General features: G+C 55.8%; 9 protein-coding genes across 9 annotated transcripts; 5 read left to right on the top strand and 4 right to left on the bottom strand.

Annotated features, from left to right (window-relative positions):
* Nucleotides 1-655: 655 nt before the first annotated feature.
* On the bottom strand, nucleotides 656-3,398 carry PG997_005590 (HET-domain-containing protein; the record flags this gene model as incomplete). Its single annotated transcript, XM_066809905.1, has 4 exons — nucleotides 656-1,194; nucleotides 1,368-1,754; nucleotides 1,835-2,575; nucleotides 2,639-3,398. 4 exons carry the CDS (start codon nucleotides 3,396-3,398, stop codon nucleotides 656-658), a joined length of 2,427 nt encoding a protein of 808 aa, XP_066668828.1.
* Nucleotides 3,399-4,905: 1,507 nt separating this feature from the next.
* On the top strand, nucleotides 4,906-6,808 carry PG997_005589 (uncharacterized protein; the record flags this gene model as incomplete). Its single annotated transcript, XM_066809904.1, has 4 exons — nucleotides 4,906-5,491; nucleotides 5,561-5,967; nucleotides 6,036-6,447; nucleotides 6,501-6,808. 4 exons carry the CDS (start codon nucleotides 4,906-4,908, stop codon nucleotides 6,806-6,808), a joined length of 1,713 nt encoding a protein of 570 aa, XP_066668827.1.
* Nucleotides 6,809-7,699: 891 nt separating this feature from the next.
* PG997_005588 (uncharacterized protein) lies at nucleotides 7,700-8,874 on the top strand (the record flags this gene model as incomplete). The annotated part of the gene is made up of 3 exons (XM_066809903.1): nucleotides 7,700-7,878; nucleotides 7,989-8,425; nucleotides 8,534-8,874. The coding sequence occupies 3 exons, from the start codon at nucleotides 7,700-7,702 to the stop codon at nucleotides 8,872-8,874; spliced, it is 957 nt and encodes a 318-aa protein (XP_066668826.1).
* A 1,367-nt stretch (nucleotides 8,875-10,241) lies between these two features.
* On the top strand, nucleotides 10,242-11,141 carry PG997_005587 (hypoxanthine guanine phosphoribosyltransferase; the record flags this gene model as incomplete). Its single annotated transcript, XM_066809902.1, has 3 exons — nucleotides 10,242-10,274; nucleotides 10,438-10,884; nucleotides 10,968-11,141. The coding sequence occupies 3 exons, from the start codon at nucleotides 10,242-10,244 to the stop codon at nucleotides 11,139-11,141; spliced, it is 654 nt and encodes a 217-aa protein (XP_066668825.1).
* A 1,153-nt stretch (nucleotides 11,142-12,294) lies between these two features.
* Nucleotides 12,295-13,638, bottom strand: PG997_005586 (uncharacterized protein; the record flags this gene model as incomplete). Its single annotated transcript, XM_066809901.1, has 3 exons — nucleotides 12,295-12,612; nucleotides 12,636-13,428; nucleotides 13,490-13,638. The coding sequence occupies 3 exons, from the start codon at nucleotides 13,636-13,638 to the stop codon at nucleotides 12,295-12,297; spliced, it is 1,260 nt and encodes a 419-aa protein (XP_066668824.1).
* A 975-nt stretch (nucleotides 13,639-14,613) lies between these two features.
* Nucleotides 14,614-15,816, top strand: PG997_005585 (uncharacterized protein; the record flags this gene model as incomplete). Its single annotated transcript, XM_066809900.1, has 3 exons — nucleotides 14,614-14,847; nucleotides 14,924-14,998; nucleotides 15,034-15,816. The coding sequence occupies 3 exons, from the start codon at nucleotides 14,614-14,616 to the stop codon at nucleotides 15,814-15,816; spliced, it is 1,092 nt and encodes a 363-aa protein (XP_066668823.1).
* A 137-nt stretch (nucleotides 15,817-15,953) lies between these two features.
* On the bottom strand, nucleotides 15,954-17,534 carry PG997_005584 (uncharacterized protein; the record flags this gene model as incomplete). The annotated part of the gene is made up of 2 exons (XM_066809899.1): nucleotides 15,954-16,891; nucleotides 17,048-17,534. 2 exons carry the CDS (start codon nucleotides 17,532-17,534, stop codon nucleotides 15,954-15,956), a joined length of 1,425 nt encoding a protein of 474 aa, XP_066668822.1.
* Nucleotides 17,535-18,330: 796 nt separating this feature from the next.
* Nucleotides 18,331-18,570, bottom strand: PG997_005583 (uncharacterized protein; the record flags this gene model as incomplete). Its single annotated transcript, XM_066809898.1, has 1 exon — nucleotides 18,331-18,570. One exon carries the CDS (start codon nucleotides 18,568-18,570, stop codon nucleotides 18,331-18,333), a length of 240 nt encoding a protein of 79 aa, XP_066668821.1.
* A 282-nt stretch (nucleotides 18,571-18,852) lies between these two features.
* On the top strand, nucleotides 18,853-20,144 carry PG997_005582 (UROD/MetE-like protein; the record flags this gene model as incomplete). Its single annotated transcript, XM_066809897.1, has 3 exons — nucleotides 18,853-19,259; nucleotides 19,310-19,512; nucleotides 19,576-20,144. The coding sequence occupies 3 exons, from the start codon at nucleotides 18,853-18,855 to the stop codon at nucleotides 20,142-20,144; spliced, it is 1,179 nt and encodes a 392-aa protein (XP_066668820.1).
* Between the last annotated feature and the right edge of the window lie 970 nt (nucleotides 20,145-21,114).

The raw sequence follows: 21,114 nt of genomic DNA, 5'->3' as shown, positions 1-21,114 counted from the left end.
AAGATCTGGCTACGCTTTTGGATTGTGTTTTGACAAGGCAATGGCATGATACCCTTCACGAGAAATTAGCTGGTGTTTTAATTGACAGCTTGCATGGAGTTCAATGCCGCCTGACTCGCGCCCTTGCACGCCAAGCCGATTCTAGGCCCCTTCGCCCAAGCGCATCAATTGAAGCCTCATAGACGGAAGCTCGCCTCACGTTTGCGCAGCAATTGCTGCCACCCACCCACTGCGCTTCAATCTCAACAGTGGTTCACTCTGTCTTGCTACCGGTCACGCGCATATGCAACCCGTCTTCATTTCTGCATGCCTGATTTAGGTACTTGGTAAATACCTACCCCATCCGGATGTTCCCAATCGCGTGGTCTGTATCATGTGCCCAGCACTCTCGCTGCAACTTTGCGACAGTGTACGTCGTTCAAGAAAGCGGGTCAGCTGAGCGCCATCCCGTGTCTTTTCTAAAACATGTGGTGTATATTTCGTCTCCGTCATTTTCACACCTTCGGCAGTGACACTTGGACTACTCAAGACCATCACCGCGACTGCTTCCACCAAGTGCTCTTGGCGGCGAAAATAAAGCAAGTTGGTTTCGTTACCGTCTCCCCTTTCGTCAATCTATTCAGGCCAACCGTTCACCCAAAGCCCAAGCTATAGCCTAGATCAAGGTAATGGTATCAACATACCCGCGGTCGAAGAGACCGAGACCTCCGACCATTGCCCTGAATAGAAACGTTCCGACGCGATAGTACGTGCCCGGCTGAGCTGCCGGGTAAATCAGAAGACCCCACGCGTCCCGTTCGTGACCCGGACCGCAGAGTGTACAACGGCCAGGCCCGTCATCGCCACGGTTCCTATCCTGGTAGAATGTCCGACGATACTCCTGCCTGTATGTTACCCTTACGTGATCGTTAAGCACAGAGTCGCGTCGTCCTCGCGCCCGATCCGTTATCGTTTCCGGAAGCTCGGAGCAGCAACTAGCAAGAAGCAAAAGGCGGGACTTGCGCCAGTAGTCGTCCTCCACAGATGCCACGAGGTGCCAATCAGCGTTTACCAAGACTCCCTCTTTCCCCGACACGGTATACCAAAACTCTGAGTGACCAAGTCCCTCGGTCTTCCATGCTCCAGGGACTTCTAGAAGCATGCCAGAGACGTGAAGGGCTGCGTCCCGGGTCCTCCCAAGCGGGTTCTTCCCATCTACGTGGCTTTCGACACGCACTTGGCGCAGTTCCGACCTGAGATGACTCCGAATTCGACAACGAAGGTTGGTCGATAGTGTCATTATGAATCGAAAAACCCCTGGCGGCGACCGAACCAGCTCCAAGAAGGGCCAATTTTGGGTCCGATCGAGGATAAAGAGTGGAACAAACTTCGAAATGTATCTCCCCATTCATTGGGGAGGGAGTTCCACAGGAGTCCGCACTCTATGTCATTGACCCAAAGGCCTGCGACATAGTCAAACTCGTACATATCCTGGAACATACGGGCTACACCAGACAGGCCGGGTAAGGTGTCGTGGTCATCAGACCAATACAGCTTGCTGAATTCCTCGATAACGGAGTACCACATGTCGGGAAAGAGGTCGCTGTGACTGAGGATCTCATCACGCATAATGGAATACCTGGGTTGGTTTCGGCTGCTTCTGTAGTCGAATTTGTCCTCGAAAACGTATCCATTCTCACTCGTGATGACGTTGCCGACCTGAACATGGATCATATCCGCACCAAAGTATAGCCTTCGCGGTGCCGGCATCTTTTCTTCTAAGATGATTACATTGTTATCAGAAACCACGCCGGTGTAATATCAACATAGGAGGAGGGGGACGAGATATACTTACGGAAGACCCAGCCGCGGGTGCTCCATGAGGATATCCCCAAATCTGTCTGCAATGGTGGATCCGAGTTTCCCTGACGGAATACGCCATAAAACGGCCGTAATAGTCGTTTCTTGTCGCCAGAGCATGGGAACAGAGAGATGATCCCCGCCTCGGAAGACGACGAATTGGCAGGAAGCAAGGGAAGATCCAACCGTGCCTTTGTGCGCTGAAGGAACCCTTCGAGGCATGACGTTGTCGCCATGGCACAGACGGTGAGGGAGGAGCCTGCGAACACCTTCTCCATATCGTAGCTTTGCTCCTCCCAGTCCGTGGTGTCGTGTTGGAAAATGCACAAGGCGTCCACCCACAAGAAGCGGAGTCCAAGAGCTCGACAGGTGGTTACGGCATCCTGGACCACGGGAGTGAGTTCGCCTATCTGGATGCCCTTGTACAGCCTTTCCTTTGACTCGGCCGTTAGAAGTACTTGTCGGCATGCGTCCTCCGGCGGCCCCCAACAATAGCTCAAGGCGGCATACTCCACTGGTTGGCCATCGATGAACCCCTCCCCGGGCCTGGTATCAACGACACGAGGGAGGGTGGCATCGGTGGAATTGAGATCGAGAAGTCTCTTGGGTAAGAACCGGGGTTTGGCTGGTCCGTGATCTTCCGCTCGTAAGCATTGCCGAAGCATGGTAAGATTGACTGGATCCAGGGGTGCCGGACGAGGCGACGAAAGCAGGCCCAATTCGCGTGCCAATTTACCTAGACATTTGCGTGTTAGTGATGATACAAAACAAACGGACTGTGTGGCGAGTGCTCGCGTACTGTCTTGTGTGCCTACAAGGAAGCGCAGTTGTCTAGCCATGGCGAAAGCACTCCCTTCTTCCAAGACGCAAAGCGTGACAAACCGAAGTGTATTTCCACTCTGTTCTGGTTGCATTGGTACATCATCCCAGTCGAATTTCACCCAGACATGCAACAGTCTCACGGCTTCACTCTCGGCCCTGCTGCACGCATCCTCATGATTGGTATCGGAACCTTGCAGGCTGGCAACAAAGTGTTCCCGGAGGAAACGACATAAGTCACATCCTTCCCGGGCCCTTTCTTCCAAAAGGGGTAGGTGCTGGCTAGACTCGACGGCGCAAAGATGAGTACACTCAAAACACCCACGAGCAGGATTTTCTGTCCGGGGGTCCGAAAGTGCGCCATGGTGACCACGGCCAATTCGTTCGAGTGCCCAGTAACAGTACTGGCAAATTTTCGGTCCACCCTTCATCAGCCCACGGAGCCTGGGCGAAGCCTGGTGTCGAAAGACGCGTTCCTTGAGCTGTATGATTGCCATGGCTAGGGTTCTTGACAGTTTAGCAAAGTCTTGCAAGTCCTCCATAGGGGGCGCCCATGGACGCCAGCTGTTTCCGTAATAGAACAGCACCTCGAGTTCCCCAATGGCCTCGTTTGCTTCTTCCAGGTCAAAGAAACCATCGTCTTCTGTCGAGGCCAAGACCTTGGCGCGGTCCATCAGCAAGCGGTATTCGCCTGGCCCATTCCGCCAGTTGATGTCCAACTTCGTCAGCGCCTTGGCCATGGCATAAAATTGCGCGTACGGAAATTCGCCGTGTGGGCGGGAGGAATGGCGAGGGATGTGGATGTATTCAAACCAGGTGATCACAGACTGGGCGGCGAGGCTTACCCCCTCATAAATAATCCCGCTTGGCTGCAGAGAATGAAAGATGGCCGGGGTTCTGCGCCGCAATTCGCTGACATGTTAGGCAGCAGGACATACAACCCCAATAATTTTCTTTACATCTTGCCATTTTGTGCCGTATGTTCACAGTAACTTATCATTAGCCAGCTCTGCCAAAACGAAATGTACAGATTATCGCAGCACTGATCAGCTTAACGACAAGAAGTTAGTATAAGAGACTAGAGTCTATGCTCTTTCTGATTACTGTTATTCTTCTCTTGAGGTAGGTAGTTGAAGGCCAGCTCGTAGAAGTTCATGAACAAGGCGCAATATAAGTACCTATTACATAACTGTATACTTGATAGCCCTCATAAGGGTCTTATGAACGGCTTTTCCTGGTTTCCCGGTATGACTTGAAAAGGTGAAAAGGTATATAAATAGTTGAGCGATGCCCCTATTTATGCTAGTGCCACGGGTGGAAAGCAATAGATGGATCTGCTTCAAAACGATAAAGGCACACTCGAGAGCCATTGACATTCACACCTGAACCTGATCAGAGGATTGACTTCATGGGCGAAGCCATTAGTCTTTAAGGCCGGCCACTGGTGCCATCTCCTGCAAATTTGTCTGAGATCCAGTTGCTACCAGAGCATGGGATAATTTTGTCCTCAGTACTGTTCGGGAGCCGGGTAGTTACCCGAATCTAGAACACGTGGCTGGTGCTACTTTGGTTCGTTTCATCGTTAAGGAGGATATTAATTGTCGCAGAGAAGTCTTCTTGCCGTCGCCAGGAGCTGTGCAGACTGGCTTGGGCAGGCAGACAGATGGTGGGAGAAGCAGTTGCGATATATACGTGCGATGCAGAAAGCAGCAACACGTGACCAGCCTGAGCAGATCTGGGTCAACCAAAGGTTAGAATAGGTCCAAAATATGCTACCTGACGACTCGGGCTTCTATAGCATACGAATACTACCTATATGTAGTCAAAGTACCAGAAGCACCAAGTTTTATACGACAGAGACCTCGAGAAGCCTCCTTCCTGATTCGGTAAAAGTAAGTATATTACATGCATGACCCTAGTCTTATCAGTCTGGCCCTTTCGCCTCTTTACTGGTCCAAAGCTTTGCTTTCCAAGTACATATGCATAATGTGGCTGTCAGTATTCGGCTTTGTGCTGCAGGTGATTTCGTCGATCTGACGCAATTACTTCCCGAAGGGGATGAAATAACATAACCCCGTTACTGCTTACACCTCAGCCTTTGTTACTGGTAGCTGGGTAACTGCACGTCTCGTATCCCATGGATTTATAATCACCCCTCACCCCCCTTAAAAAGTAGGTTTCCTTCAAACCGGGGACAGAAGACGAACCTTTTATGACGACAAACCCTTTCTTCAGAACGGTCACAAGATGGACGTCGATATTGCACTCAGAGTCGCCTTCGCCACAGGAGTACTACTCCATGTATCCCTCTTCCGAATTGGCGAATGGGACATTTGGGCAACCAAGCTTATGCGAGCCCCATTCATACTTTTGGCGGCCCTCAGCGCTGCCTTGACTTGGCTGAGACCGGCAGAACCCATCCTGCTGTCGTTCAGCTATGCTTGCCAACTGGATGCCGCCTTGCTGGGCGGCATCCTCGTCAGCATGCTGGTCTACCGAGCCTTTTTCCACAGGCTCCGATCCTTCCCCGGCCCCTTTGCGGCTCGTCTGTCGTCGCTGTATATGACAAGCCAGGCGGCGTTGAAGAAGATGCAACCCTGCCACGAACTCAAGAGGCTGCACGAGCAGTATGGCGAGTTTGTCCGGATCGGGCCCATGGAGCTCTCCATCACCGAGCCCGCGGCCTTCCGCGACATCTACGCGAACAGCTCGCCCTGCGAGAAGGGCCCCTTGTATAGCCATGGGTATCCCTCGGAGACTGTCCTGGAAGTTCGATCGCGCAAGCAGCACGGGCCGAAAAGAAAGCCGTGGGATTACGCGTTCACTACCCAAGGTAGGCTGGGCCGCTGATATAATAAAATACTCATATATATGCACTACCTTTACTGACAATACTTAAAAGCTCTGAATGACTACGAGGATAGAGTCGGGCGATATACCGACCAGCTCCTGGGCCGAATCGAGGAAAGTAAAGGGGCGGCGTTTAACATCACACGGTGGTTCAGCTTCTACACCTTCGATGTGATGGGCGAGTTGGCCTTTGGAAAAAGCTTCCGACAACTGGAGGATAACGTCGAGCACTACATGTCGCGGGTCGCCCATGAGGCTCAGCGCATGATCGGCGGTGTTTTTATCTACCAGCCGTGGTTCATGGCCACCTTCCGGACGACGCCCGTGCTGAACTGGGGTTGGTTGAAGCTGCAGAGCTGGTCGAACGAACAGATTCGAAACAGGCTGTCGAATGAGCCGAAGGTGCCTGACATCTTCCACTGGATCAGTTCGGAGTATCGGCGCAACCCAAGGCCTACGGTACGTGAAAACTCCGCTCGGATGCGGTGTTATGGCGGCGTGGAATAGCATTATTGACACTTACGCAGCCGCTGGACAAATTGAGCCTCCAGGCCGAAATTAGACTCATCGTGATCGCCGGAAGCGACACGACCGCCATGACGCTCACCGGGCTCTTCTACCACCTCGTGAAGGCGCCAAAGGTCGTGGCGAGGCTACGCGACGAGATCGACGGGCTGGCGGCCCAAGGCGATCAGGCGCTGACGAAGAACGCGTCCCTGGCCAAGCTCAGATACCTGCAGGCCTGCATCGATGAGTCGCTCCGCTTGTTGCCGGTCGTCCCTACGAGGCTTCAGCGCATGACACCCCCGAGGGAGCTCAGATTGGTAGCCGCTGGGTCCCTGGCAATACTGCTGTCGTCGCGCCCTCGTGGATCCTGTGCCGAGGTAAGTAACAAGTCGCATATCACTCCCATCACCACAGAGATACCATCCGTCATTGGTAAGTCAGTACTCAATTGGTGGGTGGACACTGACTGCATTATCCCCTTCAAGATTCCCGCTGTTTCGCGCGCCCTGATGAGTTCGTCCCGGAGCGATGGACGACGGAGCCCGATCTCGTCCTCGACGCGTCCGTCTACGCGCCCTTCTCCGTCGGGCGCTCGTCGTGCGCGGGCAAGCAGCTGGCTCTCATTGAGCTTCGCCGGACTGTCGCGCTCATCGTGCATCGGTACGACTTCGCCCTGGCCCCGGACCAGCGGATCGAAGCCTTCGAGAGCGGACTCGAGGACCATTTCACTCTGAACCCGCCCGAGTTCAAACTCGTGTTCAAACCGAGGGACGCTCTATCGCGTACTGGATGAGGAACTGACTGTCTGTCGGAGAATTGCAAGGCTGTCTCGGTATTCTTGCATGTATAAGGGCTGCTCAATAAGGGCAATTCACTACATAGTACGATGCGAAAAGGTGATAGTAGGGGCTTGGATGTTCTACATAAACATTCCTGAACCGATTGCATGAAACATCGTGCCTGAAATAGATGCCTCTCATATAACAGTGTCGAAAACGACTTGAAGTTGCCCTGTCCTTGGTGCTACTTACAACAAGCCGCTAATTCGGCGTTGCGAGTCAGTTGCGTGCGTATTTCCGACCAGAGCGTCACCGCTAAGCAAGAGCAGTGCCCAATTGGGAAGCTTGCAGAAGTACGTGCATAGGTATGCAAACCTCGAAGAGTGTTGCTTTTCGTGTGAACCCGCGCCGTCCACACAGAAACGGCGTGACGGGAGATGCGTGTGCGGTGGAATCCCTTGGACTCAATGCGGGGTAGGCTCGTCTGGCAGGGCAGGCATTTTTGCTGCATCCTGCGCGCAATAAGGAAAACATAGCATAAAGGTTCACTGGACAGTCCAGAGAACGAAGGATAATATAAAGCCAATACCTGGTCGTTGAACGGCCAACCCACTGTCGCTGAATTGGTCTGGTTTTACCTTGTCATTTACCAGCACTCACACTCGCTATAGCCGGAACCGGGGCGACCCCGGTCATAGAATAGAGTTTCCGTGCCGCGTATTGAATACGGAGACAGAGATGCGAAAACAGCCGAGAGCCAGTCGCGAGCCCGGCTTCCTATAAGAAGCCTGATCGCCCGCCTGGCAGTTACGGCTGGTTGACTTCAGCTACGACTTGACATTCTTAATCGCAGTGCCCAGCTACACGGATAGAGTACTTAAACAAAACCCCGCATCAACGACAAGATGGCCGATTCCAAGAAGACGCCGCTACGCGTTGCCGTCACACAAGCCGAGCCTGTATGGCTCGACTTGGACGCCACCGTGGAGAAGACATGCGCCCTCATTGCCGAAGCGGCTTCTAATGGTGCCCGCCTCATCTCGTTTCCTGAGTGCTGGATCCCCGGTTACCCAGCGTGGATATGGTGAGTCCACCGGCTCTTTCATGATCCTGCCCTCTTTTGAAACGACGGAAATACCCGTTGGGATTTGGTAGTATGCAATAACTAACACTCACCCGCCCTCTCGAACTCAGGGACCGCCCCGTAGACCCGGAGATGATCGTGGCCTACACCCGCAACTCCCTGTCCCTCGAATCGGCCCAAATGGACCGCATCCGCGCCAGCGCGGCCGCGCACCAGATGGTCGTGGTCCTGGGCTTTAGCGAGAACCGGCAGGGCTCGCTGTACATCTCGCAGGCCGTCATCGACGCGGACGGCGAGGTCGCGGCGACCCGGTCCAAGCTCAAAGCCACCCACATGGAGCGCACCGTCTTCGGCGACGCGTCGGCCGAGTGCCTCGCGGGCGTGACCGAGACCGCCGTCGGCCGGGTCGGCGCGCTCAACTGCTGGGAGCACTGCCAGCCCCTGCTCAAGTACCACATGTACACGCAGCGGGAGCAGATCCACGTCTCGGGATGGCCGCCGGTCGATCCGCATCAGGGGCCGGAGTTGTGGTCCATGTCGCGCGAGGGTACGTCCTTTTCCTAACCCACATGCCTTTGCCGTGCATACGTTCCGAAGTTCTTGACAAGTTCGTTCCGTTCTACTGACATACCTACTTACTTACTCATGCAAACAGGCGTGGAAAACCTGTCGAGGACCTACGCCCTCGAGTCGCAGTCCTTCGTGCTGCACACCACGACCGTGCTGGGCAAGGCCGGGATCGAGCGGATGAAGACGCAGAACAGCATGCTCATGGCGACGCCCGGCGGCGGCTGCTCGGCCGTGTTCGGGCCCGACGGCCGCAAGCTCACGACGGACATCCCCGGCGGGGAGGAGGGCATCGTCTATGCGGACCTGGACTTTGACGCGATCATCATGGCCAAGTCCTTCCTCGACCTGTGCGGGCACTATAGCAGGCCTGACTTGCTGTGGCTGGGTGTCGATAAGGATGTGAAGAATGTTGTGAGGGAGAAATGAGCGAGAGTTACATACATTCCGTCTCTTGCAGGATATCCAGCGCTGTCAAGCTTTGCAAAGGAACGAAAATGTCTTCCAAGGTTAGGAGAGAATGCCAAGACATACAGTTTCTCTCAAGACCATTCCCATGATGGTTTCGCAGTGCATGCTTTAAATAGTTGAAATCAGGTGAATGGTATCGAGGTGCTACCCTGACACGATTTACGAGCTACTCCTATTTCTGGGCTGTCCAAAGTCAAAAAGGGGTGGCTCGTATTTCCTATGGGTAGTGGTTTTGCCCGACCGCACTTGGACGAACAGTGGTTGGAAGGTGGAACTTAACCAAAAGTTGAGAAAGAACCAAGATCTTCACTACCTCGAAACGTTGCTCCTTCATGTGACAGTTCAATCAACAATTTGCCTGGAGCAATTTTTCTATTTCTGCACCGGCTCTTCGGGCTACCCGTGTAACGCAAGGGATGGCCCCCTCGCGTTCGAAGCAGCCACAGCTAATTGCTGGGGTTTCGATGCCAGCGCAACATCAGCTCCGCGATTTTTGTAATACGACAGTAGCAGTATATTCAATACCAGAATGGCAATTGCACTGCTTATGTCAATGTGATAAGTCTCCTGGCAGAATTGAATTCATCACGAAAGCCCTGCCCGAACTGCGCCGCCTGCCAGCACATTTCGCTCAAACGCCCGTCAACGACTTTGAGGCATTGTCCCTGAGCAAAAACTTGTCCTAGTCACAAGTCACAGGCCAAAGCAAACTGCAACACCCTGTGCAGAAGATGAACATTTGACCATCCAGATGACTCAAATTTGCTTACTACAAACAACTGACAACTTTGCCGCATTCTATATTTGCTCTTCGATGCGCAACTAGTCCGTGACACTGGGTGGGCTCTTTTCACTTTGGCAAGATGATGATCATGCGTGTGAAGGTCTAATGGAAAGCGGCGAACTCCATCGCCGCAAACAGCCAAGCCAGCAAAAGAAGGAGCGACTGGAGGGACAGGCAGGGAGGGTCTGAGGGTGTGGGGTTACTCGCCGCAGCAACGCAGGACTTTTCAACATTGAACTTTTTCAGTGAAGCGAGGGAAGCAAGGCACTAAAAATGCAGCAGTCTACCGCGGGGTCGTCGAAAAATGAGGGCGCTTCAGTCACAGCTCGACCCCACTAAAATTTCCTCGAACACACTGTTAGTGATTAATGCGAATTTGCCTGATCGGGTCAGCGTCTCTGCGAGAAAACAAAAACCCTCCTGGCCTGGACAATCGCATTCGACGTAAACCATACAACTTGGCCTCTCTTTTCTCCCGCATAGAAGAAACCGAGCCTTCTGGCATATCTGCATCTGCGTCCCGGCAGATAATACCGCCAACATGGTCGAGAAAGTTTACGTAACCTACAATGATGTGAGTGCCCTCGCTCGTCTCTGCCCCGCATCAGCGAGGTGGTGAAACTACCTCGATCGTGTCGCGCGCGTCGTCTGCGGCCATCCCACGCTTTTTTCGAGTCGTACAATCTTCTTCAAAAATACCGGCGACTTGATAACTGACCAGGCATGCCTCTACCCAGGTCCACAAGCTATGCCAGGAGGCGGCCGTCCAGATCCTCCAGGACTTCCAGCCGAACCTCATGATCGCCATCGGCGGCGGCGGCTACGTCCCCGCCCGCATCCTGCGCTCCTTCCTGAAGCAGCCCGGCAGCCCCAACATCCCCATCCAGGCCATCGGCCTGTCCCTCTACGAGCAGCTCCCCGAGACCAACCCCAAGAGCGGCACCACCACCCCCGGCGCCATCGAGCAGATCGGCCACAAGGTCACCCGCACCCAGTGGCTCGACCTCACCAGCCTCGGCGGCATGGAGAACCTCGTCGGCAAGCGCATCCTCATCGTGGACGAGGTCGACGACACCCGGACGACGCTCGAGTACGCCGTCAAGGAGCTGGAGAAGGACGTCGAGCAGGTGCGCCAGCGACTCGGCCTGAACGAGGAGACCCAGTTCGGCATCTTCGTCTTACATGTAAGTCCCTTTTCCAGAGAAGAAGGACGGTCCATTCAAATCGCTGTTCCCGCGAACGTTTTACTTACATCTTCCCCAAACAGAACAAGGACAAGCCCAAGAAGGGCGCCCTGCCCGCACACATCACCACCAAGGAGCGATACGTCGCTGCCCGAACCGTCGGCGATATCTGGATCTGCTACCCCTGGGAGGCCACAGACATCGAGGAGCACGACGAAGCCGCTAGACAACAGCAGAACAAGTCAAGTAACGCTTAAAAGCAAAAAGCTGAAAAAAAGAAAAAAGCTCTTGACTTCTCTCTACGTTCGCAAACGATGCTACGATATAGACCATAGACGATGAAAGTTACAGTAAAAGATCCCAGAGCGCTTGCAATACTGTGATATTTCTTCATTACTATCATGAAACAGTGCCGGGCTATGAGTACGTATCCAAAGGCCGTCATCAAGTTCGGAGGGCCTTTGCCGGGTACAAGACTCCCCGATCCCTTGTGTTGCCCATGTACACCCATGGAACTCTAGAATTTGTTTGCGACGTGTTTGCGCCCTTACCAGGAGAGACGGATTCGGACATGAGTCGGGCTAGCTCTTGTAACATCGCGATTGTGACATGTAATCCCGGATCTCAGGGTCAACAGCGGGTAACAGATTCGGTTATGCACGCAGGACCACTGTCTTGCCGATCCGTCCCGTCGCATGGTACGACTACTCCAACAAATTGGTCGAGAAGTCATCTCGTCACACGGAAATATAATGACTCATAATAGTCCAGCGGAAAGCATAGATCAAGTGAACCTTATCTACATGTGTATGTTACCTGCACATTGGCCTTTTCCTTGGATACGCCGATCCCCTGACCATCGTATTTCTATCGGAATGAAACAGGAGATATGGCTGCAGTGCCGGTATGTATACATATATGTACAACATCTGCGGCAAGTTGCTATGACGACCATAACGGCCGCCCGAGTCAGACGGCTTTCTGACCTAAACCCCTTTACTAGGTGTCTAGTTCCCATCACCACGCACATGCATGGCTAAGCTGGTCGATGGGCGAGGGGCGGACATGTAACCTTTTCCGGCGTCGTTGGTAGGAGCCAGTAAGCCACTGACTGGTATTGTTGAGATCCCCTTTTCTCTGGGAGGGGGCATTGTCGCTCGTGAATAGGGGGAAGCAAGTCCCGCAAATCATTGCCTCCCCTCATGAAGTACCCTGAGTTCGGGAAATCATGTCCTGCGTGGTATAGAGACTTGATCCCCTTCAAGTCAAGCATCCAGGGTTATCATTATTTCACACGAACACGATCGCAAAATATTGCTGGAAAATCATCGTTCGGAACTTCGTCTATCGTCTATCGTACACCGTAGGCGAGCCTCTATCGTGGAGAAACATTCGGCCCCTTCACGTTTTTTACTCCAACTGAATAATCCACCCATCCCCCTCCGTCTCCCCCTTCGCGTCCACGCCACCCCAGACCACGACGCCGTTCCCCGTCCCCATGACGTCATACCCAAAGAAGCCCCGGGGCCCCGGGTGCAGCTTGCCCGCGTGGCCCGACACGTCGCCGGGCGGCTTGACCATGACCTCGGCCCACGTGTGCTTGCCCGAGGCGCCAAAGAGCGCGCGGATCCCGTCTTTGATCTTGGCCGGCTGCACCGCCTCGGAGAGGGAGGTCGACTTGTGCGCCACGTCGCTCGAGGGCAGCTGCAGCGTCCACATGTCGCTCCACTGTGTCGGCTTCGACGTCTCGCCGCTGGCCGGGGAGAGGAGGTGGTGCTGCGCTCGCCGAAGAAGTAGAGCAGGTAGTTGCGGCCGTAGCCCGTCGACACGTGCAGCAGGCCGCCGTTCTCGCGCGGCCGCGGGCCGGGGGCCAGCGGGTTCGTGGGGAAGGTGATGCTCTCCCAATTCGCCTGCGGCCCGCCGGCGTGGTGGTTGGTGTCGAGGAAGTGCAGGCTGCTGCTGAGGTCGTCGTTGCCGGCGATCAGATAGAGCGTGCCGTCCGCGAAGGCGGCGTTGGACGTCACGGCGGGCGCGTCGGGCAGCGGGATCCAGGTCTTGGACTCGTAGTTGAAGCGCCAGACGTCCTCGAGCGGGACGCCGCCCTCGTCCTTGCCGCCGTACAGGATGAAGTCATTGTCCTGCGCGAACAGCCTGGCCTCTTTGCGCGCGGGCGGGGGCAGCGACGTGGAGGTCTCCGGCTTCAGTGCGTGCCAGGCCGACTTCTCGACGTCGAAGAGCCAGATGGTGGCGTCCTGGACGAGGGCGCCGGCCTCGTCGGCGCCGCCGAAGATGGCGACGCGGCCGTGGGAGGCGCAGGCGGCGTGGTCGCTGCGGGCGGAGGGGACGCCTTCGTGCTCTACGAGGGGCAGGGCGGGGATGAGGCGGTAGTCCGATCCCTTGGCGGTCTGGTCCTGAGAGGTAGGCAAGGCCACCACGTGAATCTCGTTGTCGGCGAGCTTGTTGTTGCTGCTGGTGCGGCCACCGAAGATGTAGGCTCTGTTGCCAACGACGGTGAGGGAGTGATGAGACCGGACAAGCGATGCTCTGTTTGTTTTAGTTAGCGACCTCATTACGATCAAACGTTTCGCAGGCTTAGACTGCTGACCTCGTGCCGTCGGGAGCGGATGTGGCAATCTGGAAGAAGGCGGCCTTCAGGCCATTCGTGGGCTGTGCTACAGTGTAAGCGGCAGTGGCTTGAGCAGCCGTGGACAGGACCTGCTCGGCTGCGAGTGCTCCAGCAGCTATTTCGGCCATGGTCGTGATGTTTGAGCTGTAGTTTCTTCGACAGGGAAGGAAATTGATTGATTGATGGGATGAGTTACAGTCGTTGTGTATGATCACGCGACAACCTTTGAGGCTGGAAGTAATGTTGTCTTTGGCCCTCTCCAGAGCAGAGCAAGAGAGCTCTCTCGGCAGATGACGTAGCTGGCGGGCGGGCTTCCTTTGTCCCTTGCATTAGCGAGCTCTTTATGTACCCTTACGTTATCCCGCCCTCAGTTGCGCTAAAAACGGGACCCAAGCGTCCGATCATGACGAATGAATTGGGCTGCGAAAAATGATTAACACAATGCAACTACCGGACTTGGGATGGGTTTGGGACGATTATCTCTTCAGCTGTCCATCAATTCGGGTCGGCTTTCCCTGGATCAAATTGTCTGATTTGTTGACTGACGTATGGGCTAACGTATCTTCCCCGGGAGTTCCTGACAGGCAACAGGGTAGAACAGACACCTTGGACCAGATATTGGTCCAATGAAATTAGGTTATGTTCGACGGCATTTAGGGCACCTAGTTGGCCGCTAATCCTAGACGCGTGCTTAGTGATAGCTTCTCGGTATATCGAGCTATTGCGACCATAGAACCAGTTATAGATCTAGATCTGTTATATGCATCCAAGTTATCAAATGAATACCTTGCATCTCTCTATACCTGACATACGATCGTCTGCCCATCTTCAGATGATTGATGCGGAGGCAATTGAGCATGCATGCGGTCTTCTTGCGAATAGTTTCGCCGTATCCACGTCAGCATGCATTCCGCCAACACAGCAGTTGATGCATGGGCATGGGTTGCCATGAATACCCCGCCTTCTGGCGAATGGCTGGATGGCCTGGCAGAGCATGAGGCCGCCACTATATATACCTACATAGCATCGTGTGGTCGTTACAGGATTGCCTAGGGCCAAGTCTTATCCCGCGGTGAACACTTCCGACGAGGATCTTGAGCACGATGCACTTCAGACTGGCAAAAGCGGCATTACTGTGGCTGTACTGCGGCAGCATCTTTGGTCTCGAGACACCCCACCGACGCTCGTATTTCTATGTCGGCGGAAAATATGTCGATGACGGCGCCGGCGGACACCTCTTTCAAGACCAAATGTACGTCGAAAGCCTGAGTCCCGTCGACGGGCCGTCGCAGTCTACGCCCATCGTCTTGATCCACGGCCAGGGGCAAACAGGCACGGTGAGAAGTCCAAGACCCCACTTGAATGCGGTTGTTGCGCGTCGAAATTCACTAAAATCGCAAAAAAAAAACCCAGAACTTCCTGAACAAGCCCGACGGCGGCGTCGGCTGGGCCTCGCGCTTCCTAGAGCAGGGCTACGAGCTCTACCTCGTCGACCAGACCTTCCGCGGCCGCTCCCCTGGAAGGCCGGCGCGGGCCAGGACGAGCCCTCGGCCTTCGCGGCCGAGTACATCCAGCAGCGCTTCACCGCGCCGCGGGACTACCGGCTCTGGCCGCAGGCGGCGCTGCACACGCAGTGGCCGGGCCACGGGACCATGGGCGACCCCGTCTTCGACGCGTTCTACGCCTCGGGCGTCCAGTACATCAACAACGCGACGTACCAGCAGACGGCGGTGCAGGCCGCGGGCGCGGCGCTGCTGGACCGCATCGGGAAGCCCGTCGTGCTGCTGGGCCACAGCCAGGGCGGGATCATGCCGCCGCTGATCGCGGACGCGCGGCCGGGCCTGACGCGGGGGCTCGTCCTGCTGGAGCCGAGCGGGCCGCCGTTTCGGGACGTGGCGCCCGCGGTCTCCAAGGCGGCGCGGGCTTGGGGGCTGGCGGATATCCCGCTGACGTACAGTCCGGCTGTTGTGCGGCCCGAGGCTGACCTGGCGAGACAGGAGTTCGCGGCCAGGGATGAGAATCACACAGCTTGCGTCTTGCAGGGGGAGTCGCCGGCGCCCCGAAAGCTCGCGAACTTGGTGGATATCCCGATTTTGACCGTGACCGGCGAGGCCTCTTTTCACGCACAGTATGACGAATGCAACGTGAAATACCTACGGCAGGCGGGTTGCAGCAAAGTTGAGCATGTCGAGCTGAGCGACGTGGGGATTCATGGCAATGGGCATATGTTCTTCATGGAAACCAACAGTGATGAAATACAGGAGCTGGTGCACAGCTGGCTTCTCAACATCACGAAAGTCAATTGAAGCAAAGTAGGCACGCAGTAGCAACCGCATATCCGTAGTCGCTGAAGAGACTTGATCATGTTTTGATAGTCTAGCATCTAAAGCTCAAATATAATGATAAAGCTAACTCGTTGGTATCCGCTACCTATCAACATAAATCACAAAATCTGCAGCAACTCGTCAACGTTGATCATGTCAATCCTCTCTACCGCGTCAAGAATCCTCCTCTGCGTATCCCCCGAATAACAAGCCGCCGTGACCCCCAAGAACTTCTGGTGCACCTGCTCCCGAGAAAACGGGTGCTCGTCCTCGCCCAGCGGGTAAACAATCCCCTCTGTAAGCATACTCCCGTCCGCGAACCGGAACGTGACACGCGCCTCGAGGTCCCGCACATCGTCCGCGACGACGGCCGTCACCCTGCGGCAGAGCGCCAACACGTCCGCGTCGCCCAGCTTCTCGTACATGGCCCACCCGGCCCCCGCGCCGTGCAGCCAGGCCACGGCGACCTGGTAGTAGATGCTGAACTGCGCGTCGACGACGGTCCGGGGCCGCAGCTTGTTCGGGATCGCGGTCGCGACGATGGGGAAGCAGCCGGGCGACAGCTCGACCACGAAACCGACAATCTCCCTTTTCGTCTCATTCTCCTTCTCCTGCTCTCGCGCCGCCACGTTGGCGACGACCTCGATAGCCGCGTGCGTCATCCGACAAGCCGGAAACGGCTTCATCGCCGTCGCCGCGAAACCCCACTCCGTCCCCAACCCCTGCGCGATCCCCTCGCCAGTGCTCGTGGCCGAGAACGCATGCAGCAGCCCGTACGCGCCCTCGACGGGCTCAGCCGCGCCCACGACGCCGGCCCCCGCCAGCGCCGCGGCCACGAAGGCGTCGTGCACCGCGAAGCCCGGGTGCAACCGCTTGTTCCAGGCCCCGTTGGCGAGGAACTGCATGGTGCCGCCCGCGCGCGACAGGGCCAGGCCCAAAGCGTCGGCGGTCTGGGACGCGGAGAAGCGGCGCAGCTTGCAGATGGCCGCGGTGGCGCCGAAGATGCCCGCGGTGGCCGTGTTGTGGAAGCCGCGGGTGTAGCCGCCGTAGTTTAGACCTGCGGTATCTCGAGCTTAGCGATTGGCAGTGTGGTTGGTAAAGAAAGGCAGGGGGGCCCCGCTGTCGGTTTCCCAACCCCCCTTTTTCTACGAATGGCATGACTCGGCATGTCCTGGGGAATGCGGGAAATGAGAAGAGATAAGAAAGGCCTTACCCCGGCCTAGCCGTGTGGTGATCTCATACCCAACAGCAACAGCCAGCAGAAACGACTCGCCGTCGCTGTGGGACAGCTCGGCCTGTGCCAGCGCCGCCGGGATGGCAGTCGCGCCGGGGTGCAAGATGGAAGCCGCGTGGGTGTCGTCGAAGTCAAAGCTGTGCGAGTAGGCGGCGTTCAGGAAACCGGCCCATTGCGGAAGGAACGTCCGCCCCTTCGTGTAGACCGTCGAGTGGCCTGTCCCCTCGCCGCCATGCAGGGCTTGGACGGCCTTCAGGAACGGCTCGCTGGAATCGGCGCTGGCGGCGGCACCCGCCGCGATGCCGATGTGGTCCACGATCAGGTCTTTGAGCTTGTCGATGTGCTTCGCCGCCAACATCTCGTACTTGGCGTCCACGATGAAGCGGCAGAGGTCCGCCGTGATATTGGCGCCATACTTGCTTGTCGCCGCTTCATCCCGGGGGGTTGTCTTGGCAGTATCCGCCATAGTCGTATAAATCCGCAGCAGGCAAGCGAACAAATGAACCTATATTCCGTATATTTTTACGTACCCTCGCAAACTTCTTCCATTATCCAGAAACATCGCTCCGATGGCCTCTCTTATGCATCATCCTGCGGCTTTCGGCTGTCGTCTTACCACCCCACGCTCTCCGCATCTTGGGACATACATATTGCCTAGGCACGACGAGCAATGCGGGGTTTCTGCATGTCACCACACCGTTCTCAATATTTGCTATCGACGGCCCAATGACAGCGGAGGTGTATCTGCGCAATAGATTGAGGGTGTGCTCGAGAACATTTGTGTGATCTTTTGATCCATTGCACCTGTCTATTGTGCGTAACGAAACCCGTTTGCGGTGGTTAAGCTAGTGAATGAACATGGGCGTTACGGCTTTTTTTTTTTACTTTTCGGGGCATTTAGTTTTCGGCGGCTTAAGTTTGTAGACAGGCCATGTTTCACTCGTGCACCTATCAAACCGAACCCTAACGACTATTCTGGTAAGATCCCCTCTCTCCAACAGATACATGCACACGTGCTGTGTCCCGCTGTAACTTTCTTTTTCCCAGTACCGACTCGCCGGTTCTGGACGCGCAGGAGGGAGCGGGGCCCTTTTCTGTGTGGGAGGTCCCGGAAATCGTGAGCGAGGCCCGCTGCGTCGGGGGCTAGGCGACAATGGCGGCGAACGAGTGGGATGTTGATAGGTCACCGTCGCTCCGGGGATAGTTGCATGGCTGCGAAGGTCTCGTCGACGCTTCAATGCTTCATTCCGTATGTCAGAGAGTCATGTCACAATCTCGGCAGGCAGCAACCGTTTTAAGTCCCGACGCGCTATGATCCTCTGGGCTCTTCGCCATTGCTGACCCGCAGGAATGGCGCTCGCTCTGCTCGTCGGTTGGCCGCTAGAGTCGCTTTGGTCGCTGGTGTCGCCATCGCCCCCCAGGCCCCCACCGCTGCACCTCATATCGGGCGTTTTAATACCCACGTCTTGCAGCAAATTGGCCGGGCCGACCTTGTCTTCCATGGCGATAGCTGGCTCTGTTAGGACTCGTTCGCTACGCTATGTCGCACGCTTTCCCCGCACACCACAAACTAAATCTTGTAGATGGATCGAAACTACGGCGGCCTGTCATTTCCTTGGTCTTTTTCCTCCTTTTCTGTATCGAGGGGTTGCGGGCAAGAAACTTGGGTATAAATAGCTATCAGACTGGTTCTTTCCTGACGCTGTTCGACCTAGTCTTGTCAAGTGAACTTTATTCTCGTTGCTGTATCCATCCTCTACATACCTTAAGTACCTAATCAAACAATGGCTAGCTTTGAACTTCACACTGCGCCGCCCTTCAGGGCCGAGCAGATGGGCTCGCTGCTGCGCCCCGAGAACCTGCTCGAGGTGCGCGCCAACATCCGCGACAACGGCGTCTCGGAGGAGGAGGCCGGCCTGCACGCCGTCGAGAAGGAGGCCGTGGCCAAGGTGGTCCAGATGCAGCAGGACGTCGGCATCAAGGCCGTCACGTCGGGCGAGTACAACCGCACGCGCTTCTGGGGCCTGTTCTGGGACGAGCTGGACGGCAGCCTGCGGCTCGAGAACGCCGACGGCGCCATGTTCCGCCTCTACCACCCGGACGTCGTCTCGCTCATCGAGAAGGACCGCCACGTCATGCCCGGCGACAGCGTCATCGCGGGGGCAAGCTCCGGCACAACCCGGCCCGCTCCGTCTCCAACCTGCACGAGCTCCGCCTCGTCCAGGCCGCCCTGCCCGAGAGCGAGTGGAAGAACATCAAGCTCACCATGATCACCCCGGCCTGGTTCCACATGCGCTACAAGCACGGCCGCGCCTACGCCAAGGAGGCCTACGCCAACGACGCCGAATACTTCAAGGACGTCGCCAAGTGCTACCAGGACGAGCTGGCCATGCTCTACGAGGCCGGTCTGCGCAACGTCCAGTTCGATGACCCCGGCATGGCTTGTAAGTTGAAACCCCCCCCGAACTGCCCCTCAGTAACAAACTACTAACGCTTCGGCACTCTAGACTTCTGCTCGGACAAGTTCCGCCAGGGATGGGAGGAGGACAAGGACAACGAGGGCACCGTGGACGACCTCCTGGACGCCTACATCGCCCTGTACAACGACTCCGTGAGCAAGTGCCCGGCGGACATGCACACGGGCATCCACCTGTGCCGCGGCAACTTCATCGGGGGCCGGCACTTCGCCGAGGGCGGCTACGACGTCATCGCCAAGAAGCTGTTCGAGAACCTCAACGTCCACACCTTCTACCTCGAGTACGACACAGAGCGCTCGGGCGGCTTCGAGCCGCTCAAGTACCTGCCCAAGAACAAGAGCGTCGTCGTCGGCGTCGTCAGCACCAAGCTGCGCGACCTCGAGGACAAGGAGGCCATGAAGGCCCGCGTCTACCAGGCCGCCGACGCCATCGCGGCGGGCAGCGGCGAGAGCCGCGAGGAGGCCCTCAAGCGCGTCTGCGTCAGCCCTCAGTGCGGCTTCTCTACCCACGAGTCCGGGTACCCGCTCTCCGAGGAGGACCAGAAGAACAAGCTGGCCCTCGTGCGCCAGATTGCCGACGAGATCTGGGGCGAGCCTTAGAAAAGCGGTTCCGTTTCTCGGTTTCTCTTTTCTTTCTTAACGACGTTATGATTTGCCAAAGAAAAAAATGGTTTCAGCGGAAAGGCTATTGGCGCGGCCTACTTCAACAGTGTAATGTATATGTCACATATATGATGAGATATGGATCGGAGAGGGCATGGATGGGATAGGATGGATGGGAAAAGCTTCTGGATTCAACCCAGGCAATGTTGGGGAAATGTTACCATGCATCAGTGGAGTTTTACGACGGCGAGTTACTTTATTACATCACTTGAATATAGCCCATGGGGCAAGATTGAGTTACTCTTACTATCAAGATCTTTTTTTCATGACCGTCACTGCAGGCACGGTGTATCAGATGCTGGCACTTCTCTCCCTGCTTCTCCTATGTTGTCGCATTGGCTTAGTGGCTATCGCTATTTCGGTAAGTTGGCCTGCGGAGGAATAAACAGCCAGTCACAAGAGACGCCGAAAGCCCCTGTCAAGGCCAAGCACTGCATGCGGCACAGGAAATGGCGCAGACCATTGCCAGTTAGCTTGTTTGGACGAAGTCAACGAAGTGTTCGAAATCTCAATGGATGAAAGGCGCCTCGGCGTTCCTCCTCTTGTAATACCATGTACGGACATAGAAGTCATCGGGGATTTCGTGTCCGCCCTAGGAACACCCTTTGTAGTCTAATATTCCGCCTCCGGGTGCTTAGATTCATAGCACTAGTAGAGTTTCGAGGGAGAAAAAGGAGATCATATAACTTAACTTGGGGGAATCGTGCAAACCAAATGTGATGTGTTATATCGATAGCCGGTGTACAAGACGGAGGGAGGTAAAGAGAGGCTGGCGTTAACAAAGGGCAGCTAATGATGGGTTTGCTGCCGTACAACTCACTATATACGATTACATGGCATCGACGACGGGCAGTTACGCAAAGGAGCTTCCACCTTAGAACCAAGTGCTTCAGCTAGTACTAATGTA

Source organism: Apiospora hydei, assembly GCF_038363865.1.
Source record: "Apiospora hydei strain CBS 114990 chromosome Unknown utg000005l_segment0_segment0, whole genome shotgun sequence".
Classification (NCBI taxonomy): domain Eukaryota; kingdom Fungi; phylum Ascomycota; class Sordariomycetes; order Amphisphaeriales; family Apiosporaceae; genus Apiospora; species Apiospora hydei.
The sequence above is the reverse complement of the archived record's forward strand: the minus strand, read 5'-3'. Positions and strand labels throughout refer to the sequence as shown.